We start from the raw sequence: 21,777 nt of genomic DNA on the forward strand, positions 1-21,777 counted from the left end.
TACACCGGCTTCACCTGACGACGGTAGATGACAAAAGGTGATTTGAAATCTGACGTTTCGATTGAATTCCCAAATCGTGATTCAATGATTGATCTGTTATTTTGCGTTTCTTAAATTCTCGATTTGGGTTTTTTTTTCTTTTTTCTTTTCCCGATTGATACTGTTACTAGTCTCTGTGTTTCGATTCCTCTATGTTCAGGTATTTGATGATGGGGATAAGTAAAACAGAGATCAATTTCCTGAGATTGCTTTCGGCTGCACCTAATCAGCAAAATCAGTCGAAGCTTATGCATGTACGTTTCGTTGGATCTTCTTCATGTGTTGTAAAAAGTATTATCGTTTTCGTGCTTATTCTATTGATGTTGATGTGATGAATACAAATCTACTGTAGTATGTTGCTACATTGAGGGAACTATTAGAACAACTCTCGGAAGAGAAGACCCCTGAAGGGCTTCCCAGGTTGGTTACTTACTTACCCCCTCTCTTTTATTGATTCATCATTCAAAGATTCCTGCTTTGGTGTTTGATTGTTGAGAAGATCTATATATCTTTCTAGGATTAAGGGTTTGAGACTTGAACTCAATTACTTTGTGTTATAGTTGTTCCAAAGTTTATGTTTTTTTTTTTTTGGTGGAGATGCTCTTTCACAATACCATTGGCGACCATTATGAGAGTGTGCTTATTTTTTCTCCTTTGATCTCTTTGTCCAGAGTTACAAAGACTAAGGTTAATGAGTACTATGAGAAGATTGAAGCTGTTGCTTCCAAGATAGTTTCTCAAGTGGTAAGTCACATGAACTAGAAAGGGACTGTTTTTTTTCACTTGTATAGCTATGACGTTAGGAGCAACGGGTTAGAACTTTGAACCATTGTTTACTTGATGCATTTGGTCTGAGGAATTGTTTTCCCACTTGGGTTAGTTACAGGAACGCACATTTTTAGTTTTTTCCTGCGTAGAACCATTGTTTGGTTGCAAGAATGTTAAGTTTTAATTATGTAACTAATACCAAATTATTGGATTTTGCCAAATTAATAACAGCCTGACACAGAGGTATCTGATGAACCCTTTGGAAAAGATTCGACTAGTGGAAGCTCACCGAAAATAGAAGATGATCCTCGAAGTCCCACTTCTCCACAGCTGAGAAGAAGAATAGTGTAAGTGGAATACTAGATTCACATGCCTTCTCAACTTGTAATTTATTAATTTTATTTCCTTGAGTACTTATCAGCTTCCTTGATTGAGGTAGGCCTGCAAGTTCCAAGGACCAAAGTTTTGATGCTGCTGATGCTGATTCATCAAAACCAGTAAAACTAGACACCGCAGCTCAAGCGCACATTGAGAAGCACAGGTAGTTTCATAGATCACCAAGAAGAACTAGGAACTCATTTCTATCTCTGCACATTATCGCAAAGAGTAAAGCTGTACTCTTTTGAATCAAACGTGAATTTGCCACTTGATGTTCACGTTGGTGATTCATTTTAATGACAGAAAACTTCAAGAGGATCTAACAGATGAAATGGTGGGACTTGCAAGACAACTCAAGGAGAGAAGCCAAGCGATAAGCCAATCTGTGCAAAATACCGAGAAGGTGAGATATTAACCATTTCCTCACAATATACCCATTATACATACTATTATCAACAACAACAATGGGATAAGAGAAGAATATGTATTTTGGTTCACATATTCTTTTTGAACTGGCTTCATTGGTCCTAACAATTTTTCTTTCTTTCTTTTTTTTTGGTGGATTCATTAACAAAAGATACTTGACTCTACCGAGGAGGCCATTGAGCAAAGCTTAGCGAGCACAGGACACGCGACAACAAGAGCGACGAAGATATATTCACAAAGCTCAAAGACAAGTTGCTTCCAATGGCTATTGATTTTCGCCATGACCTGTGTGTTCATAATGGTTGTCCTGTTGATCCGAGTCACATAGAAAAATGGTTAAACCAAATTAGTGAAACTTTCCATTTCAGTTTGTTAAAAAGTTATGTCGACTTGTGTAAATTCTGAGTTTTGGTATAATGTGAAATGAAACCAGCATAGAGCAGACCTTGATTTTGAAGAGATATTTGGTTTACAATTTGAGAAATTAAAATATATCATAATTTGACCGGTTTGGATGATAGACCGTTACGGTTTGGTTAGTGTAGTTCATCTTCTTCGCAACACTTAAAAAGTTAAAACCCTAAGTGAAATTGCCAAAAACCCTGAAAGAGTCCATTTCTAGTAAATCAATCAATTCGCGCAATGGGTTTCGCTTTGTGCATTCGCAGATCAGCTTCTACTTTGGCTTCCGTGTGCGGTCGTGTAGCTCGAGCTCAGGCCGTCTCCGTCTCCGTCATCGTTAATCGCTCGTCTCTTATTCACAAGTCATCTCTGTTTCGTCCTTTCGTCTCTCCTGGGTTCCCTTATTCGACGGCCACTGAGCGATTAAAGTCCGATCAGACGCTTCTTCAAGTAATTGACTCCGAGATCAACGATTCTTTCAAAGCGGATGATGATGATGTGGTAATACCTCCTCTCTATAACACTTAGTTCCTGGAGAAAAAAAATCACGAATTTGTAGTTATAGTCTTGATTTCTGATAAACTGATTATGTGAGTTTGCTTTACCCAATAAAGAAAGCCAGCCACTCTTTATAGATGTTGTGTTAGCATGAATGAACCTGATTTGATTTCTTGATTTTAAAGTTTTTTGAAAGAGACTACATGCATGATTCTGGTTATGTGTTTCTTTAAGGAGGAGTATGATGAGAGTAAAGATGTCTCTAGTGGCTTTCCTTTCATAATCGAAGATAATCCTGGACACAGGACTGTGACTTTGACTAGAGAATACAATGAAGAGAAGATGAAAGTGGAAGTAAGCATGCCTGGTCTTGCCATGGATGAAAATGAAGATGATTTGGATGACAATGAAGATGGTGGTCATGAGAAAGCGAATGAAACAAGCATTCCACTAGTTGTCACTGTGACCAAGAAGAGTGGACTCAGCCTAGAGTTTAGCTGCACCGCTTTCCCTGATGAGGTTGTCATTGATGGTTTGTCTGTGAAGCGGCCAGAGGATTCTTCTTCTGAAGAACAGTTGGCTTATGATGGCCCAGATTTTCAGTAAGCAACATATATCCCATCTTTTTTTAACCATATAATAACCCAAAAAATAACTCAAAATGTTCTTTCTTTCTTTTGCTTTGCAGGGAGTTGGATGAGAATATGCGCAAGTCGTTCCACAAGTTTCTAGAGACCAGAGGAATCAACGCAAGCACAACGGATTTCTTGTATGAGTTCATGATGGATAAAGATAGCAGAGAGTACAAACTATGGTTGAAGAAGCTCAAAAACTTTGTCCAAGAATGAAAACCCACTAAAGATGAGCAAGAGCAAGATGGTTTTATGGTTGCAGATTTTATTTGTAATGACTTTTGAGTTTACAGTGGGGTTTTGAATGTGAAATTCGAATTTGATAATCATAGTTAACAACCATAGATTATTAGAGAATCATAAACTTCTTTTGCATGGAAGTTAGACCATAGATTATAACGAGATAACGTACGTACCGGGTTTCTCAAAGAAGGCAGACCGATACAGCTAAACCAAAGGTCAAGAGATCACAATCTCAGTTGATTACAAAAAGGTCAAGAGATCACAATGGCAGTTGATTACAAAAAATTAGAAGGAGATTCAAACATTAACTCCATGTCTTACAAGAAACTCGCAAAGGATTTCAAACCAGGCGGCGTGATCTCTTTTGACAATTTTTTTATTGTCGAAGACCGCCTGAACCGGTACAAGAAAACCAGGAAATTGACTGGTAAGGAAACTCTTTCAATACGACGCAGTTTTCTTTTCCTTATATCTAAATAACCCTATATTTTAATTGATACCAAATTGATATATTTCTCTTTTAATTTTATTAGTAAGATGTCCTCCTCCTAAAACATACTTAATTAAGATCATGACATTTACTTCATGGAGCAACAATATATAGCATATCATGATTCATATCATATGGAACTCTATTATCTAAGTAAAATAATTATTTGAATCTCATAACAAAAGTCTAAACTTGTCATTGCGAATCTTTTAAAAGTAATTTAAATTCGATTAACTAAAGATGTTAAAATGAATAATTGACTCATGAATTCAATCACTTTATATGATGATTCACATCTAAAGAAATAAAGGTTCACAGTTTGTGTAAAATGGTCAAATGACTAATTCTAAGGTAAATCTATTACCAAGTACCAAAATGTTTAGACACAACCACAATCCTAACAAAAATTGCTTTCAGTTTTAGTAATTAAAAATTATTATTTTTGTATTAAAAGTAAAACAACACTTTAAATAATTCTTTTTAGTATAGTTGCATTTTAAGGCAATAACAAATTGAACTGTATAATGACAGGAAGAAGAGGGCTATATCACATACAATTTGCATTCAAAATCGAAGATAATATAATAATTGATCTGAGAGAAAGGTGAGCAAATAATACGAGAATCTAGCCTTAAATGGCGCTTTTTATCTTAAACTGGTAGGACATTGGAAATTGTTTGCTTCCTCCCGGCTCCGATCCTAAAGATATAGGACGAGCTATTAAAGCTTTCATGGAATCAAAAGGATTTTTGGGTCCGATGGTACTGAATGTTGTGGCTGCAGCGAAGGACACTATACTTGAAGCAACACAACATATGTTCAACGAGATAACTAGTGGTGTTAACTTCTATCATTTGATTAACCAAAGTAAGCCACCAAATCATGTTTTTTTTTTTTTTCGAACTTCGTGAAAAACTCAATTATATTTCTCAGTTTTTTACACTATAAGAAAACAGCCTATCTCGACAAATTTCTGAGCTACTTAACATCGTCGGAATTCTCTGGTCAGAAACCAACATTCGTCGGAAAATCATAGGAAATTATTGAAGAATATATCTTTTTGGAAACTAATCGGAAATATTAGTCGAAAATTGGTCGGAAAATTTCTGACTAATTCCCGACGAAAGTTCATATAGTAGTCAGAAATTGGCCAGAAATTTCCGACCATTTTTTGATAATTTTATTAATTAAATAAAAATATTTCATACCAACTTTCCATGGTTTTTATATTTTTATAAAAAATCAAAAAGTAAGAGTATTAAATTTAAATTTCAAATAACCAAATATTTATTATCTTCAAATGAGAAAAAAAATCAGTTAGTAAAAAATGAATTAATAGCTTTGCATGAATTAAAATAAAAATTGAAAAAAGGAAAAAATGATGAAATTTTGAAAATTAAAAAATTATTTTCAAAGTAGAGAAGAAGATGTTAATAGAACTTGAGTTTGATGTGTTTTAGATTGTGAAAGGGGTGAGTATTCATTAGGTATATATAGGAAAAAAATCCGACTAAATTTTTGTTGAAAATTGGTCAGAAATCTCAAAAGCATTATTTGAATTTACAAAAGCGAGAACATATAAAATCATAAAATTTCCGACAACTTTCCGGCCATCCTATATATTTCTGCTGAATTTTTGACCATCATATATTTTTTGACTAATTTCTGACCAAATATTATTGAAAAAACTAAATATATAATTAAATTAGACCGACTAATTTCTGACCAAATATAATTTAAAAATAAGAATAAAAATATAATTTAATAATTAAATTGTTGGTTGGACATCTATCAGAAATTTCCGACTAATTCCCAACCAATACAATAAAAATATAATTAAATAACTAAATTTTTGGTCAGAAATTGGTAGGAAATTTACCAATTTTTTTTGTTTTTTTTTAAAATCTAAAAATTAAAAAATTGTTGTTTTCTACAAATTTCTGACAACCACAAAGTTTGCTACCAATTTTTGTAGCTAATTTCCGACTACTTTTTTTTGTTCAAATTTTTTTAAAAATATCCGACTAATTTCCGACTAACATAATTTTGTTGGAAATTTGTCATAAACTGGTCAGAAAATGGTTGGATATTTTTAGACCATCGGATTGGTCGGAAATAGTGGTCGAGAATTAGACTTTTTTCTTGTAGTGTTAAAAGCATGCACTTACGCGCTCCGGCTACATACCAATCGGATAGCAGAGATTCCTATTGCTATTCTATGGTCTTATCTGTCTAAATAACTTTACTTTTCATATGAAACAAGAGCCATTGCCATGCATGTAACAACTAATATATATGAGTCTGTATGTTGGAAATAGAAAAGAACTATTGCCAAAACCAAAAAGAGAAAAGGAAATTAGCTAAAACATCAAACGGAAAAGGGCTATGGCTGGAGCGCATCAGCAACAAGAAGTGGAGTTCAGGAACATGAAATGGAAGTTCAGGAACATGAAGTGGAAGTTCAGGAACATGAACAAGAAACGGGTGAAGGAGTGCAGAAAGTAGAGAGTGTGGAGGGCTACAACACTCAAATCCTTACCCTATTGGCGAACAGGTACAAAGCTTTTGAAGGTCTCTTCAGTAGTTTTTGTAATTAGTTGAACAAAACACTCAAATCCTTACCCTATTAGCGAACATGTACAAAAGTTTTGAAGACATTTGTATGTTCAGTAGTATTTGTAATTAGTTGAACAAGAAATGGGTGAAGGTGTGCAGAAAGTAGAGAGTGTGGAGGGCTACAACACCCAAATCCTTACCCTATTGGCGAAAAGGTACAATACTATATAATATAGCATATCATGATTCATATCATATGGAACTCTATTATCTAAGTAAAATAATTATTTGAATTTCATAACAAAAGTCTAAACTTGTCATTGCATATCTTTCATAAGTAATATAGAATTCGATTAACTAAAGATGTTAAAATGAATAACTGACTCATGAATTCATTCACTTTATATGATGATTCACATCCAAAGAAATAAAGGTTCACAGTTTGTGCAAAATGGTCAAATGACTAATTCTAAAGTAAATTTATTACCGAGTACCAAAATGTTTAGACACAACCACAATCTATAACATAAATTGCTTTCAATTTTAGTAATTAAAAATTATTATTTTTGTATTAAAAGTAAAACAACACTTTAAATAATTCTTTTTAGTATATTTGCATTTTAAGACAATAACAAACTGAACTGTATAATGGAAGGAAGAAGAGGGTTATATCACATACAATTTGCATTCAAAATCGAAGATAATATAATAATAGATATGAGAGAAAGGTGAGCGAATAATTCAAGAATCTATTCTTAAACGGCGCTCTTTATCTTAAACTGGTGGGACATTGGAAATTGTTTGCTTCTTCCCGGCTCCGATCCTAGGGATATAGGACGAGCTATTAAAGCTTTCATGGAATCCAAAGGATTTTTGGGTCCAATGGTACTGAATGTTATGGCTGCAGCGAAGGACACTATACCTGAAGCAACACAACAGATGTTCAACGAGATAACCAGTGGTGTTAACTTCTATCATTTGATTAACCAGAGTAAGCCACCAAATCTTAATCTTGTTTTTTTTTTTCGAACTTCGTGAAAAACTCAATTTTATTTCTCAGTTTTTTACACTATAAGAAAACAGCCTATTTCGACAAATTTCTGAGCTACTTAGCATCGTCATAATTATCTGGTCGGAAACCAACATTCATCGGAAAATCATAGGAAATTATTGACGAATATATTTTGTCGGAAAATCATCGGAAATATTAGTCAGAAATTGGTCGGAAAATTTATGACTAATTCCCGACGAAAGTTCATATAGTAGTCAGAAATTTCCGACCATTTTTTGACAATTTTATTAATTCAATAAAAATATTTTAAAAAATATTTCAGACCAACTTCCTATGGTATTTATATTTTTATAAAAATCAAAAAGTAAGAATATTAAATTTAAATTTCAAATAACTTAATATTTATTATCTTCAAATGAGAAAAAAATTCAGTTAGTAAAAAATGAATTAATAGATTTGCATGAATTAAAATAAAAATTGAAAAAAATTAAAATATTATTTTCAAAGTAGAGAAGAAGATGTTAAAAGAAAATGAGTTTGATGTGTTTTAGATTGTGAAAGGGGTGAGTACTCATTAGGTATATATATAGGAAAAAATCCGACTAAATTTTTGTTGAAAATTGGTGAGAAATTTCAAAAGCATTAAATTCTAATTATTTGAATTTAAAAAATGAGGAACATATAAAATCATAAAATTTCCGACAACTTTCCGACCATCCTATATATTTCCAATAGATTTTAGACCATCATATATTTTTTGACTAATTTTTGACCAAATATTATTGAAGAAAACCTATTGCTATTCTATGGTCTTTTCTGTCTAAATAACTTTTTACTTTTCATATGAAACAGGAGCTGAAGATGATGTTTGTGACTATGAAATAATGCGCCAAATTAATTCTTGGGTTGAGAGGAACCATCCTCCTGCAGTCATCATGATCATTAGTGGAAATCATGGATTTGTAAGTCTGGTGAAGTATCTGAACAGTTTGGGATACACAACAGTGGTGGTCTGTCGTAATACTGCAGATTCAGCGGCACTACAGGCTGTAGCTAAGCATGTGTTCTACTGGCCCATAACAACTGAAGGTTAGAAGAAGTGATTTGTTAGGGAAGACATAACTGAAGGTTTGAAGAAGAAGTGATTTGTTAGCAAGACATAGCTGAAGGTTTGAATAAGAAGTGATTTGTTAAGAGTCTTAGTTGTTATATGAGTCTGTGTGTTATTAGTTGTTATATGAGTCTGTCTTAAGAGTCTGTTAGTTGTTATGTGTTTCTTAAGCAGTTTAGTCTGTTTCTGTAAGGCTTATATATATATGCAAAGCCATTGCCTACATTATGAATATAAATCAGTTTTTTGTTCATTGCCTAAATTATGAATACAAAATGTAAGGCTTATCACTTTTATTCAAAGTGGTATCAGAGGTACGAATGGGAGATGGTTATGAAACTATCTCTGACGGTATCAGAGCTTCTGGTGTGCTGCCTGTAATAAACACTTGATTTTCTTATCAAGTCCAGATATTGGTAAGATGTGTGGTTGGGGTTATGGAGGAGAAGCACAGCTTGGATTGGGATCCCGTGTACGCTTAGTCTCCTCTCCTCATCCTATTCCATGCATATTGAGCCTTCTCACCTTTTCTGGTGTAAACATGATTTACAATGCAGCCGAGTTCTTGGAAGTGGAAGGCGACACAGTGCTCTGATCACAAGTATTCTTTTTACATTGCTTTGTGGTTAGTCATCTATTTGATGAGTGAAAACAATGTGATTCAACCTTGTATCAAAAATCTTTATACTCTGAAACCATTTTTTTTTGGAAATTTTGATTTGCTTTCTGCACTACGTTTTAGTTTAAGGTTCACTAGTTTCAAGGCTGTCTTAGAGTCCTTCATAATAACACTATGAACAAACCCCCAAGATTTCTCGACCCTTTGATCTGATGACATAAATTTTTTCAGAGGAACAAAGTTGTAACTAGTCTTTTGTGGACAGGTACTTACATTTGGTTGGGGGCTTTATGGACAGGTGAGCATGACAGATCCTTTGGTTTTCGTTATTAAATCATATGCGTTGAGAGATTTTTGATTTTGGCTGAACCAACATGTATGTGGGTTTGGGCTAATAAAATGTTTTGGTAAGCTAATCATCATTGTGTTAAACTGAACTAGTGGGGAGCTTGTCTAAATGATACTATATTAAACATAAGATAAGGCTGCAAAGGATAAATGGCATGCTATGCATCTGCAACTAAAATTTGCACTTTGTTCTGTTATGTGGGTCTGTGGATTTAATTTTGGATCTTCTTTTTGCGCTCTCCAAGTGTGGCCAAGGGAGCACAGTTGATGAACAAAGTCCAACATGTGTGTCATCTCTCAACATGATGGATTTACAGAGGAGGAAGATGTTATCTCTCAACAAGCTCCACGTCACCATTCCGGAGCCATGTAAGCTCCCCTCCGTGTCCTTACCAATCTCCTCCTCTTCCTCTGCCGCTTGCTCTGCCTACGAGCTTTACCTCCGTTTGCCTGAATTCAGAAGCCTCTGGTCCTCTCTCGACTACCCTCGCTGGATCTCTGAGCCGGTTCTCAAACCATCTCTTCAAGCTCTTGAGATCACTTTCCGTTTAATCCTCACCGTTGCTTCTGACACACGTCCTTTCATAAACCGCCGCCGAGTGGATCCGACGGTTGGATTCGCTTTGCCACGAGCCAGATCAAAATCGTGGTGGCTGTTCCGGTTAATAATGGCTGGAGCTCGTTGAGCTTGGTCTTGGAGATGGCCACGTGTCGTACATCGGAGAGCATTGGACAGAAGATCTTTTCTACGATATATCGAGAATGAGATGCGTTGGTGCAAGTATACTCTCGGTTTAGGAGAACCAAACCTAGCCGGAAAACCGTATCTCCGGTACGACGCCGTTTGTTGCCTGGAGGAGCTACGCACCCTCAAGAACATACTCCGATCACATCGAGAACCAAATGCTCTACGCTATTAATTATCAGATTCTTGAATCGTGGATTTACGTTTTTGTGAATCTTTTAAACCGAATCGGTAAATATCGATCGAGGATCGTAGAGGGAAACTTGGAAAAAGCTTCTTCTGACGTGTACTTGCTGGAGAGAATCTGGAATCTTCTGGCAGAGATCGAAGATTTACACATACTGATGGATCCTGAAGATTTCTTGAACGTGAAGAAACAGTTATTGGGAGTGTCTGTTTTTAGTTATTGGGACTTTGGGAGAGTAATCACATCATTCATTATGCTGCTAGTTTTTGATGTGATTCATAAAATTACTCATATGCAAAAGAAGGCTCATGGATTATCTAGGTGGTGGATGGAACAATGATTTCTGGTGATTAGGCTCTTAAGATTTTGACAATGGAAATATTACTTGGTGGACAAGCAAGCAAGCAACCAATATGGAACTCTTAGATCAAAAAACGAAGATAGTTTGTACTCGGACCTGTTTCAAGATCGGTGGAGATCTTCTCAAGGCTACGGTATGAACGTAGCCTGATTCAATTTCTCCCATGGCTCTCACTCGTGCCATCAAGAAACTCTCGATAAGAATCGCCATGGACAAAGTTGGTATTCTATACTCAACACAAAGGTACGTACAAACATCGTTTTTGCTATATTTTTCAACTTCTCTTTACACATTACTTTGAGAATCGAATCGATGGGAGTATTTGAATTTTAACTCTGTTTAATTTTTTTTTTTACAAGGTCCTGCCTGAGATACGTACGTACCGGGTTTCTCAAAGAAGGCAGACCGATACAGCTGAACCAAAGGTCAAGAGATCACAATCTCAGTTGATTATAGAAAATTAAAAGGAGATTCAAACGTTAACTCCATGTCTTACAAGAAACTCGCAGAGGATTTCATACCTAGTGGCATGATCTCTTTTGACAATTTTTATATTGTCGAAGACCGCCTGAACCGGTATGTGAAAACCAGGAAATTGACCAAGACACTGATAAGGAAACTCTTTCAATACGACGTAGTTTGCATTTCCTTATATTTAAATAACCATATACAGTATTTTAATTAATGTTTTAGTGAACGACTTTAGTTTGGGACTTTGGGTTGTTGTTGTTATTATTTTCGAGAAGACTTGTTGTTTTGGAGCTTAATTTAAATGATTGGTCATTTTTTAACAATAAAAATGGCATGGAATTGTTGATTGAAATTAACTTATTTTAATAACTATTAAAAAATTTGAAGAAAGTAAATAAATGGCATTTCGATAAATTCTCTATGTTGAGCAGTGAGTACACATGGATGCATAGACCTCAGAAATCAACAAAGATGAAAGCAAAATTTCAGATTAGATTCTCAAATTATTCGCTCACCTATCTCTCATATTTAATATTATATTATTTTTGAATTTAAATGCAAATTGTATATGATATAATTATTTTCTTCCTTTCATTATACAGTTCAGTTTGTTATTGTCTTAAACTACAAATGTATTAAAATATATATATTTAAAGTGTTGTTTTACATTTAATACAAAAGTAATAATTTTTAATTACTAAAACTGAAAGCAATTTATGTCATGGATTGTGGTTGTGTCTAAACATTTTGGTAATTGGTAATATATTTACCTTAGAATTAGTCATTTGACCATTTTGCACAAACTGTGAACCTTTATTTCTTTCAATATATTATGATGGATGTGAATCATCATATAAATTGATTGAATTTTATGAGTCAATTATTCATTTAACATCTTTAGTTAATCAAATTTAAATTACTTTTGAAAGATACACAATGACAACTTTAGACTTTTGTTATGAAATTAAAATAATTACTAGGATTTAACTCGTGGTACACCATAAAATAAGTTTTTAATTATATATATAATAATAGTATAATACTAAATTATTACAGTTTTCTAATTTAATATTAGTGTTATAAAATTTAATTTTAACATGTCTTAGAAACCGGTTAAACATCTAAAGATTATTCAGTATTAGAATTATACATTTACAATTCAAGCTTGGAGATGAGATTAACAGTTCTATTTTACACATCCTACGAAAAATACTAAAAACAGTTTTTCATTAATATATTTTATCTCGTCACATTTAAGTATATACATTTTTATCAAATTAAAAATTATAATTACCTCATAATAAAATAGAACTTTTATAACTAAAGAAGGTTTATAAATCATAATAAATATCAAAATTATTGTAAGAAGTTATTAAGGTTTCCACATAATTATAACATAAATTTAGAAAACGAACGTTAATGAGTACATCTATAATATGAAAGTTGGCTAACTCTCTCCCTCAGCATGTCACCTCAACATTTTAGAGTAACCATGAGCTGACACGTACTTTAAAAACACCTAGCCAATCAAAATATAACAATTAAAACAGATCAGATTTTTGAACCAATGTTAATTATTCTCGGTTCAACGTCACTTTCTCTCTACTCTTAAGTATCTCTACTCTTAAGTATCTGGCAGACCGAATCAAAAAAAAAAAAAAGTCTCGCTCTTCTTCTTCTTCTTCTTCTTCTTCTTCTTCTTCTTCTTCTTCTTCTTCTTCTTCTTCTTCAACCCATAGAGAGAGAGAGAGAGTAGCAGCTGATGTGTTCACGTTGTAACAGACACTCCAGATATCACCACCAACATATCCTTTATAATTGTCTCAAGCTAGAGCGTAATTGTAATGGATTTGCCACAATTTTCACCCAAAGTAGAAATGCAATACATTTGGAGAGTTAGACTCTCTCTCTCATCTCCTCTTTCTCTCTTCTTCGGATATCTCTCTTTGATTCTAATTTACAATTTTCTATCCCAAAACCAGAGAGGAAGTTTTTGATATGGAGGTAATATGAGTAGAAGCAAAACCAAATATGTCTATTTTCAAGTTAGTTTCGGCGACCAAAGATTTTCGCCCAACTCACAAACTTGGTGAAGATGGATTTGGACCGTCTTCAAGGTAACCTCAATTTTGACATGCCCGATCTTAAAGTTTTCTCTTTTAAGTGTATCTTTGACCATTTTGTTGTTTGTAAGTTCTTTGTGTGTGGTTTGTATTGTATTGATTCAATCTCATTTCCTACATTCTGTCTGAGGATTTTTGTGTAGCAACTCTTAGTACAATAGTTTGATCCAGATTATTAGATATGATGCATGGGTTGAACATTGCTATGGTATGTTACAATTGAGGTTCTTTAAGAGTTTATGATTAGGGTGTATGCAGGTGCCTCATCGCATATTATAAGCAATCTCACTTTCTCAATCTAAAGTCAAATTAATAACAAAACACAAAAAATCTCACAAATCTTTTCAAAAGCCTCTCGATGTTGGTCCGGCTTAAGGGGGTGGCAGGAGGGGCAAAATCCAAGGTTTCACATCAAAATTTAGAAAAAACCTTTGAATAGCGGGGACCAAAAAAAAATTGTGAAAGAGGTCTAAAAAATTTAGTTCACCTAGGGTCTAAAAAATATTGAGACGGGATGTTGGTTAGTGAAGTTTGTTTATTTCCGTGAGGACTCTTGCTTATTATTTTCAATTGGATTATACTTTTTCAGATTATGTAATTTTGCATTTGGGTGTTTTTTTTATTCTGTTTTTTTTTTTAATTTCAGATAATTTGATGATGGTTGGACATTACTGGATTTGGAATTATAAGCTCCCACCCAATTCCACCTTGAAGACCTTGATCAAAAATACACTTGATTCTATCTGCTACGACTTTAGTCACGAACCAAGCCGTAAGTGTTTATTTATAAACATACTAATTATAAGTCACAAAGAAAGTTATATTGACCAGTTTAGAGTTCGATTATGACATAGTTTTGTTCTTTTGTTTAATGGTCTCTTAGAGTCTTAGTTATGTTCTTTTGTTTAATGGTCTATTAGAGTCTTAGTTATATGTAACTTATTAATCCAACTATTTGATTGGTTTCTATCTCTAAATTTCACTGCGTGAGCTTGATGTACCTGGAGAAATATATGAAAGAAAGACATACCCATTTGAATTTTCGAGCGTTGAGATGCCATATAAGTTTTTTGTATTTTCTTATTTAAGTTGTTTTGAAATTAAAGGTAAAACTAGTTTTAATTATTATAAAACCTATATGACCAAACCTAAAAGAAAGAAATATATATAGACATTTTTCTTTAAAAAGGTCATGATTTTTCCAATTCTCCCATAAAAATTTGACTAATCTATACTATGAAAGATGGTCAACTCTCTCCATTTGAGTGACACGTTAGGAGTGAAGAGAGTGCCACCTGTCTATTCTCATTAAAAGTAACCATACCTAAACTTAAAAGGAATATGAAACATCTTTAGTTTTTTTTTTAATATCACAAGCAGTTTCAATATTTACATAAAAACTTTAGAGAGGCTTAGAACATGTCTCAGAAAAATAGATGCATCACCAAAAGACAAAATGACATCGGGAGTGACTTAAAGAGCCACTTCTTCCTCTTGGCGTAAACCATGAGTCTATATATGGTTTAGACGTTACAATTTTGTCAGTAGTTTGAAGAGTTGCAACAGTGATAGAGATATTGGTTAATATTGTAAATAAATTAATGAACCCCATAAATAAATTTATTCATATAAAGAAGATTGGGGTTTTGTTCACTATCAAATGGAAGATAGTTGAATAAAACTATAGAATGTTGATTTAGAAAAATATAGAGACAAAGAGGAAGATAGTTGAAAAAATTCATGACTGTTGGTTTTCATATTCTAATATTTAGAAGTTGTCAAAAAGAAAACTGAATGAAATTTTTATTAAAAACCAACTTCTAGAGTTATATTTAAGAAATTGAAGAGCTAACATAAAAGGAAGATGTCTATCTTAATTATATCTATTAAAGAGTTAGTCAAGCTGCAATTCTTGATAAAAGAAAATGTTAGTGTTTCATAGTATCTAGTTGAAAAGTTTAAGTATGAATATATCTAAATACTTAAGTTTTTTTTGAATGAATCTAAAATTCATTCAACCAAAAAACTCTTTGTTACAAAATATACATCCTTAGATCAAATTTTCATTTAAAATATATATATTTTTGAAGTTTTAGAAAAAATGTAGAATGTTTAAATCTTTCAAAACAAAGTTATTCATGCATGTATCTAATAATTCAATTACAAAATGAGAAAACTTATGTGAAGTATAAAAACAATCAACGTCAAAATATATTTTTCAAGATTTGCATAATTTTTTTTAAAAAACAAAGATAAACTGTGAAGTGACCTTAGTGCAGTAGCAGGAGGTAAGTCCATTTGTAGAAGGCACCATCACCCCGGGATCGAGTCCCAGTTCCTACAAATGTAGGAATTTCGCTAATAGACCGGCCAGTTGTGGCTCAATGGTTGACAAAAAAAAAAACAAAGATAAATTCTACATAAAAAATAAATTAGCAGCAAAAAAATTTTAAAAACGGTAAATCATAAGTCCGCGTATAGTGTGGGTATTTATCTAGTACGTTATAAAACCTGTCAACATAGTGTTCACAACAAAATAACCCAAACCAAAAACTAAAACCGGAGATGGTTTAAAAAGAAAAAAAAACACTAAACTACAGTATGTCGAAAACGTTTTCTTGTGTTTATCACAAATATAAAACCATGCATCTCTAAAATATTGTCTAGATGATACAAACCAACAAAAAAAGAAGTTAATAAACTAGCAAAATCATTATTATTTTATTTTGGAATGAACAGGGCCTTGAAGTACAAAAAAATATCTATTGTCTTTAAATTTCTACACTAACTAATTCATCCTATATATTTTTCAATTTATTTTGTATTTATAGAGATATTTGGAGAAATTATTGATATGAATGAAATTTAGTGAGAAAAAACAATTCATGCAATATATCAAATATCAAAGCTAGTGGGATATATAGGTTAGGGATCTCAGGTTAGTTATGTTATGGTAAAATTAATCTTATAACATGGTTTAACAAAAGCTCTTTAATCCTATAAATTTTTTTTCCCATTTAGTCAAACTATCATTGACTGTAGTTTAAACATGGTGAAGAAGCCCACGCCTATATAATTTTTGGTTATTTTAATAATTAAACCACCGGTTTGGACGATTTTGATTTTGAGCATATTGGTTATTAATAATTAAACCACCGGTTTGGACGATTGGTTTCAACTCAAAGATTCAATTAGATTCCAAAATCGTGATTGATCTTAGATTCTGGAGCTGTTTTTTTTTTTAATTCATTCTGTTTTTTTTCGTCTCTTTGCTTGGATCTGAGTATTTGATTATATAATTGCTGTTGTAAGATCAGATAATTGATTATTGAAGATGGGAATGAGCAAGGATGAGATGAAGAGGGAGCGTATTCTGCTGGGGGTGGAACAAATACGGACATGTGAAAAAGAGAAGACCATATGTTGTTTCTGAAAATGTATGTTTTGTCGTGCCATTGATGTATGCAACTATTGACGTAGTTGTGTTTTGTCTGAAACAGTTGGGTCTAGGAGATGTGATTAACAGGAATGCACCTGCAAAGATTCCTTGCTTCCCCCAAAACATACCGTGCTTCTAGGCAACTCCACTCTTTGAACACATGACACATCCCAATTTTTGTTAGCCTTTTAATTAAAGCAAAAGTCAGATTTGTGTATGACCCTTTTCCTTTTTTGTGGTTCCTTTGTCAAGCGTTTAACCTTTTCTAATATACACGTAGACCTTTAGTATAGCATTGTACATACACAAGTCAGGCTTCATTTGTTAATTCTATGAGGAAATGAATGCTTAGCTTTTTACCCATCCAACTTAGTATTATTCCATAATAGAAAGTTGTACACGAGCATGATGGCCTGTGCGAGATTTTTCACCAATATATCAAAAGCTTGGTGGAAATGTGCTATTATGTCCGAATCCTTTACCAAAAATTCAAACCTTAGATGAAATTCCTTGGAGTAAAAAACAAGGGCCATGCATGTGTACTCTTCTTCTTCTTCTTCTTAAGTCTTGCAGATGCTCATTCGGTCAGCATCTCCTTCATCAGCTTCTTCTTCTTCTTCTTCAACTTCTTCCTTCACTTTATTAGCCTCAACCAAAGTCTGTAAATTAGCATCATGCTTTATGTTTCACATTTTGGAGTCTAGTCAAAACATATTTCATTAACAAAGTTGAGATATTAAAACTTGCCATTGGAGTAGGTGGTATTATTGTGCTTGCTTTTCTCCTCCTTTTCTCCTTTTCTGGCAAGGAAAAACTTTTTGGTTAAGCTTTTCTTCAACTAAGTAACAAACTCTCTTGCTTACTCAATAAAATTCAAATTCATATATATAAAAAAAAAAAAAAAAAACTTTGCCTTTGGTGGCTCCATCACCATGGTAGTTGCAGTCTTGGGATGAGAATCAAGGGAAGCCTGATCGGGGGGTAAATGTGTGAAAAAGCAGCTTCCTAGTTGGATATGTTTTTCACCCTTGAGATGAAGACTGAAACTTTCAAAGGTTTGGGCATCAAAACCGCATAAACAGCAATTGAACGGGGAATATTCACGACTGGATTCACTGCATGACTTCTCCAGAGTAACACTGCACTTCTCCAGAGTAAACTGTCTTCCTCTTCTTATCTCAAGGGTAGACTCTGAATCCCTTGCACCTGTTAAAAAAAAGACAGCAGCCAACTGGTTGAGAAAGATAGCTTAATTAAAAAATTTGCCGGTTAATTCTTCAACTAGAGAGGACAGACAGAAACACACCTTCAATTAGTTGAAACCATCCATCATTTTCCGGAACAATGTTGTATCCCTCCTCATCTGTTGAGTGAAAATCAGTACCAAACATGTCCTCAGTGGCTTCGGGAAGATTTATGAGCATTATTGTTGCCGGAGGTGGATTATCCATTCTCCATGCCAAGACATGGGAGTACATGTGTGGATTAGCTATTTCAGTAAAGGAAATAAATAGTAAAGGGGCAAAGTATATGATGGAGAAGAAGAAAAGATATAGAGAAGAAGAAGATTAACCAACCACGAAAGGAGCAGTTAAGAATGATTCCGGTGGAAGAGAGTGCTCGAAGTACATGTTCTGGGGTTTGGTGTAGGTCGCCATAGGCAGAAATAGTGACAGGACGACCAGTCACCAGAGTAACCTAAATTCTCCAACGCCCGTTCTATACACTCACGGATCCGACCAGCATCATACCCACTAGGAACCGGAAACTCGTTTATGTTCCACCACACCGACGTTTTAGCCTCCCCTTCCTCCTTGCTTACCTCCTTCTTGGGAAGCATCATGGGAGCCCGAAACATCATCATCTTCTACTTATTTAAAAGTTCAAGACTTTCTAGCTTCTACCTAAAAAAAACTTCCAATCAGGTTCAAAAAGTTTGAGAAAAGAAATCTCAATACGTAGCACTCAATGATACCCAAAACCTATGGGCCTAGGTTGACTGACACCCGCGCGGGGTTGTTTTTAGAAAGTAACAAATCAAAGTCACTGGCTAATCAAACTAAAAAGGATGGTGTCAAAAATAAAGTCATGAAACTTTTAAATTTCGGTTTAAACATTGTTTTCTGGTCGCATAATAATAAAGTTTGGTTATTGACTAATGGTTTGATATAATATAGCTAGTTGTAGGATAATAGAGTTTTTTGGTAACAGTATTGTTGCTTCTCTTATAATACTACAAGGGAGAAAAGTAGATTAAAACCACTAACTTGTCTTTTATAAGGATTAAGACCATATATAGAACAAAACAAACCTTTTAAATCTATAATTATGTATATTAGAATTTAGAATATAGTCTGAAAGTTACGAAGTATAGTAGATGATGCTGATGCATGTGTTAGGTTTTGTTGGAAAAAAATCGTTTGCTCAAGGACCAATCATTTCCTCAGGCCTGGTAGGGAACATTAATGGACTAATTATCATCCCACCAGATTGATGCTGATGAAAGAGAGATGACAGTGGAAGACCAACTTATTCCTTCCTATTTGAACCGCCATAGAAAAGGTTAAGCTCTAGAAAAGAGTTTTTCATAGCCGTCGAATCCGTTTAAATCAAAAAATTTAAACACCTTTTGACTTGTTATTTGGCTTAAGATTTGGTTTATGACTTGTTCTGTTACGAAGATCAAAAACATGTTTATAAAACAGTTCAATAATTTTTTTTAGATAATTGCAAATATCCATAATAGATAAAGTATGACATACTAATTTATGGCTCAAAAATTGAAAATTTATGGCTCAAAAATTGAAAATTTATGGCTCAATTGAAAATTTATTACATAGTTTATGGCTCAAAAATTGAAAATTTCTAATTGAACAGTATTCATTTATCTTTTAATGTTTTCCTCAAAAATATTTCGAAATAGAAAAGAACTATTTGCCAAAACCAAAAGGAGAAAAGGAAATTAAGTAATTAACTAAAACATAGAAAGGAAAAAATCGAGAAAAAGTAGTACTATTCCAAATCAGAAAAGGAAAAATTCGAACATGTAACATAACGCAAAATTGGAAATTCGCAAATCGCTTCTTCTATATATACCCGTGACCTCGTTGATCATAATATTCATCAAGCAAACTCACAATTTCCAACTCTCTTTTAATCTTTTTTCTCTGCGATCTTTCGAAAGTTTTCAACTTCCTTCCACAATGGAGATGTTACTTGGTGGACAAGCAACCAAAGGAGCTCTTCGTTCAAAGACGAAGATAGTTTGTACTCTTGGACCGGCATCAAGATCGGTGGAGATGATTGAGAAGCTTCTCAAGGCCGGTATGAACGTTGCCCGGTTCAATTTCTCCCATGGTTCTCACTCGTACCATCAAGAGACTCTCGATAATCTCCGAACCGCCATGGCCAACACTGGTATTATCTGCGCTGTCATGCTCGACACAAAGGGTCCTGAGATTCGAACCGGGTTTCTCAAAGAAGGCAAACCGGTACAGCTAAAGCAAGGTCAAGAGATCACAATCTCAACTGATTACAACATAGAAGGAGACTCAAACCTTATCTCCATGAGCTACAAGAAACTTGCAGAGGATCTCAAACCCTGTGATGTGGTTCTTTGTTCAGACGGCACAATCTCTATGACTGTCTTGTCCTGTGACAAGACTCTCGGTCTTGTCCATTGCCGGTGCGAGAACTCTGCGGTTCTTGGAGAAAGAAAAAACGTTAACCTCCCTGGAATTGTGGTTGATCTCCCAACGCTCACTGCGAAAGACAAAGAGGACATCATGCAATGGGGAGTTCCCAACAAAATCGACATCATCGCTCTTTCTTTTGTTCGTAAAGGATCTGACCTAATCGAAGTCAGGGAGTTGCTTGGCGAGCACTCAAAGAACATCATGCTCATGTCAAAGGTGGAGAATCAAGAAGGAGTTATGAATTTGGAGAGTATTCTAGCTAATACTGATGCCTTCATGGTGGCTAGAGGAGATCTTGGGATGGAGATTCCGATCGAGAAGATGTTTCTTGCTCAGAAAACAATGATCAAGATGGCTAATGCTCTTGGGAAACCAATAGTCACAGCCACACAGATGCTTGAATCCATGACAGTGTCTCCTCGTCCGACTAGAGCTGAAGCCACCGACGTTGCGAACGCTGTTATTGACGGGACAGATTGTGTCATGCTTAGCGGAGAAACCGCTGCTGGAGCTCACCCTGAGGCAGCCGTGTTAACAATGTCAAGGATCTGTAAAGAAGCAGAGGAATTCATCGATTACGACACTCTTTACAAGAAAACCCTAGGAATCGTCTCGTTACCTTTATCACCAATCGAGAGCTTAGCTGCTTCCGCCGTTTCCACAGCCAGGAGTGTTTTTGCTTCGGCTATCATCGTCCTCACCAAGAAAGGTTACATGGCTGAGCTTGTGGCTAAATATAGGCCAAGCGTTCCTATTGTGTCGGTGGTTGTGCCGGAGGGAGATGACTTCGAGGTGGCTCATGTGGCGAGACGTGGTTTGATTTACCGTGGGATTATTCCGGTGGTGGCGGCGGGATCTTCGACGGAGGAAACGATAAGATTCGCTATTGGATACGCGAAGACGAAGGGGATCTGCAAGACTGGAGATTCGATTGTGGTTTTGCACAAGATCGATGGCTCCTCTGTTGTGAAGATAATGAGCGTGGAGTAATTAGTTTCTACGTGGGCCAATTTTGCAATTTAAAATTCTATTGTTGTCAAAAATAAAGTCATGAAACTTTTAATTTCGGTTTAAACATTGTTTTGTGATCGCATAATAATAAAATTTTGTTATTGACTAATGGTTTTATTGATATAATATAGTTGTAGGATACTAAGTTTTTTTTTGGTAATAGTTTTAATGCTTCTCTTATAATAACCACAAGGGAAAAGTAGATTATCCGGTTTATGGAAAA

General features: G+C 34.4%; 3 protein-coding genes and 1 pseudogene across 5 annotated transcripts; all 4 read left to right on the plus strand.

Annotated features, from left to right (window-relative positions):
* Positions 7 to 2,072, plus strand: LOC104712199. Of its 2 annotated transcripts, XM_010429039.1 has the most exons (8): positions 7 to 37; positions 200 to 293; positions 392 to 459; positions 711 to 783; positions 1,039 to 1,154; positions 1,247 to 1,348; positions 1,489 to 1,588; positions 1,763 to 2,072. In XM_010429039.1, exons 2-8 carry the CDS (start codon positions 207 to 209, stop codon positions 1,937 to 1,939), a joined length of 723 nt encoding a protein of 240 aa, XP_010427341.1. In that variant the 5' UTR covers positions 7 to 37; positions 200 to 206; the 3' UTR covers positions 1,940 to 2,072. The 2 variants fall into 2 exon arrangements, with proteins under 2 accessions (XP_010427341.1, XP_019084889.1); XM_019229344.1 differs by lacking the exon at positions 7 to 37 and having other exon boundaries at positions 44 to 293.
* On the plus strand, positions 2,186 to 3,469 carry LOC104712200 (uncharacterized protein At2g39795, mitochondrial-like). The gene is made up of 3 exons (XM_010429040.2): positions 2,186 to 2,514; positions 2,746 to 3,113; positions 3,200 to 3,469. Exons 1-3 carry the CDS (start codon positions 2,254 to 2,256, stop codon positions 3,357 to 3,359), a joined length of 789 nt encoding a protein of 262 aa, XP_010427342.1. The 5' UTR covers positions 2,186 to 2,253; the 3' UTR covers positions 3,360 to 3,469.
* LOC104715686 lies at positions 9,825 to 10,794 on the plus strand (annotated as a pseudogene).
* Positions 20,052 to 21,533, plus strand: LOC104712201 (pyruvate kinase, cytosolic isozyme-like). Of its 2 annotated transcripts, XM_010429042.1 has the most exons (2): positions 20,052 to 20,172; positions 20,227 to 21,533. In XM_010429042.1, exons 1-2 carry the CDS (start codon positions 20,052 to 20,054, stop codon positions 21,531 to 21,533), a joined length of 1,428 nt encoding a protein of 475 aa, XP_010427344.1. The 2 variants fall into 2 exon arrangements, with proteins under 2 accessions (XP_010427344.1, XP_010427343.1); XM_010429041.1 differs by having other exon boundaries at positions 20,052 to 21,533.

This window comes from Camelina sativa, chromosome 9, assembly GCF_000633955.1.
Source record: "Camelina sativa cultivar DH55 chromosome 9, Cs, whole genome shotgun sequence".
Classification (NCBI taxonomy): domain Eukaryota; kingdom Viridiplantae; phylum Streptophyta; class Magnoliopsida; order Brassicales; family Brassicaceae; genus Camelina; species Camelina sativa.

Coding starts and splice junctions, on each gene's coding strand:
- LOC104712201 (XM_010429041.1), top strand. CDS start 20,052: ATGGAGATGTTACTTGGTGGACAAGCAACCAAAGGAGCTCTTCGTTCA.
- LOC104712199 (XM_019229344.1), top strand. CDS start 192: ATGTTCAGGTATTTGATGATGGGGATAAGTAAAACAGAGATCAATTTC. Junction 294..391: donor ATCAGTCGAAGCTTATGCAT/GTACGTTTCGTT, acceptor AATCTACTGTAG/TATGTTGCTACATTGAGGGA. Junction 1,589..1,762: donor CTGTGCAAAATACCGAGAAG/GTGAGATATTAA, acceptor CATTAACAAAAG/ATACTTGACTCTACCGAGGA.
- LOC104712200 (XM_010429040.2), top strand. CDS start 2,254: ATGGGTTTCGCTTTGTGCATTCGCAGATCAGCTTCTACTTTGGCTTCC. Junction 2,515..2,745: donor AAGCGGATGATGATGATGTG/GTAATACCTCCT, acceptor TGTTTCTTTAAG/GAGGAGTATGATGAGAGTAA. Junction 3,114..3,199: donor TATGATGGCCCAGATTTTCA/GTAAGCAACATA, acceptor TTTGCTTTGCAG/GGAGTTGGATGAGAATATGC.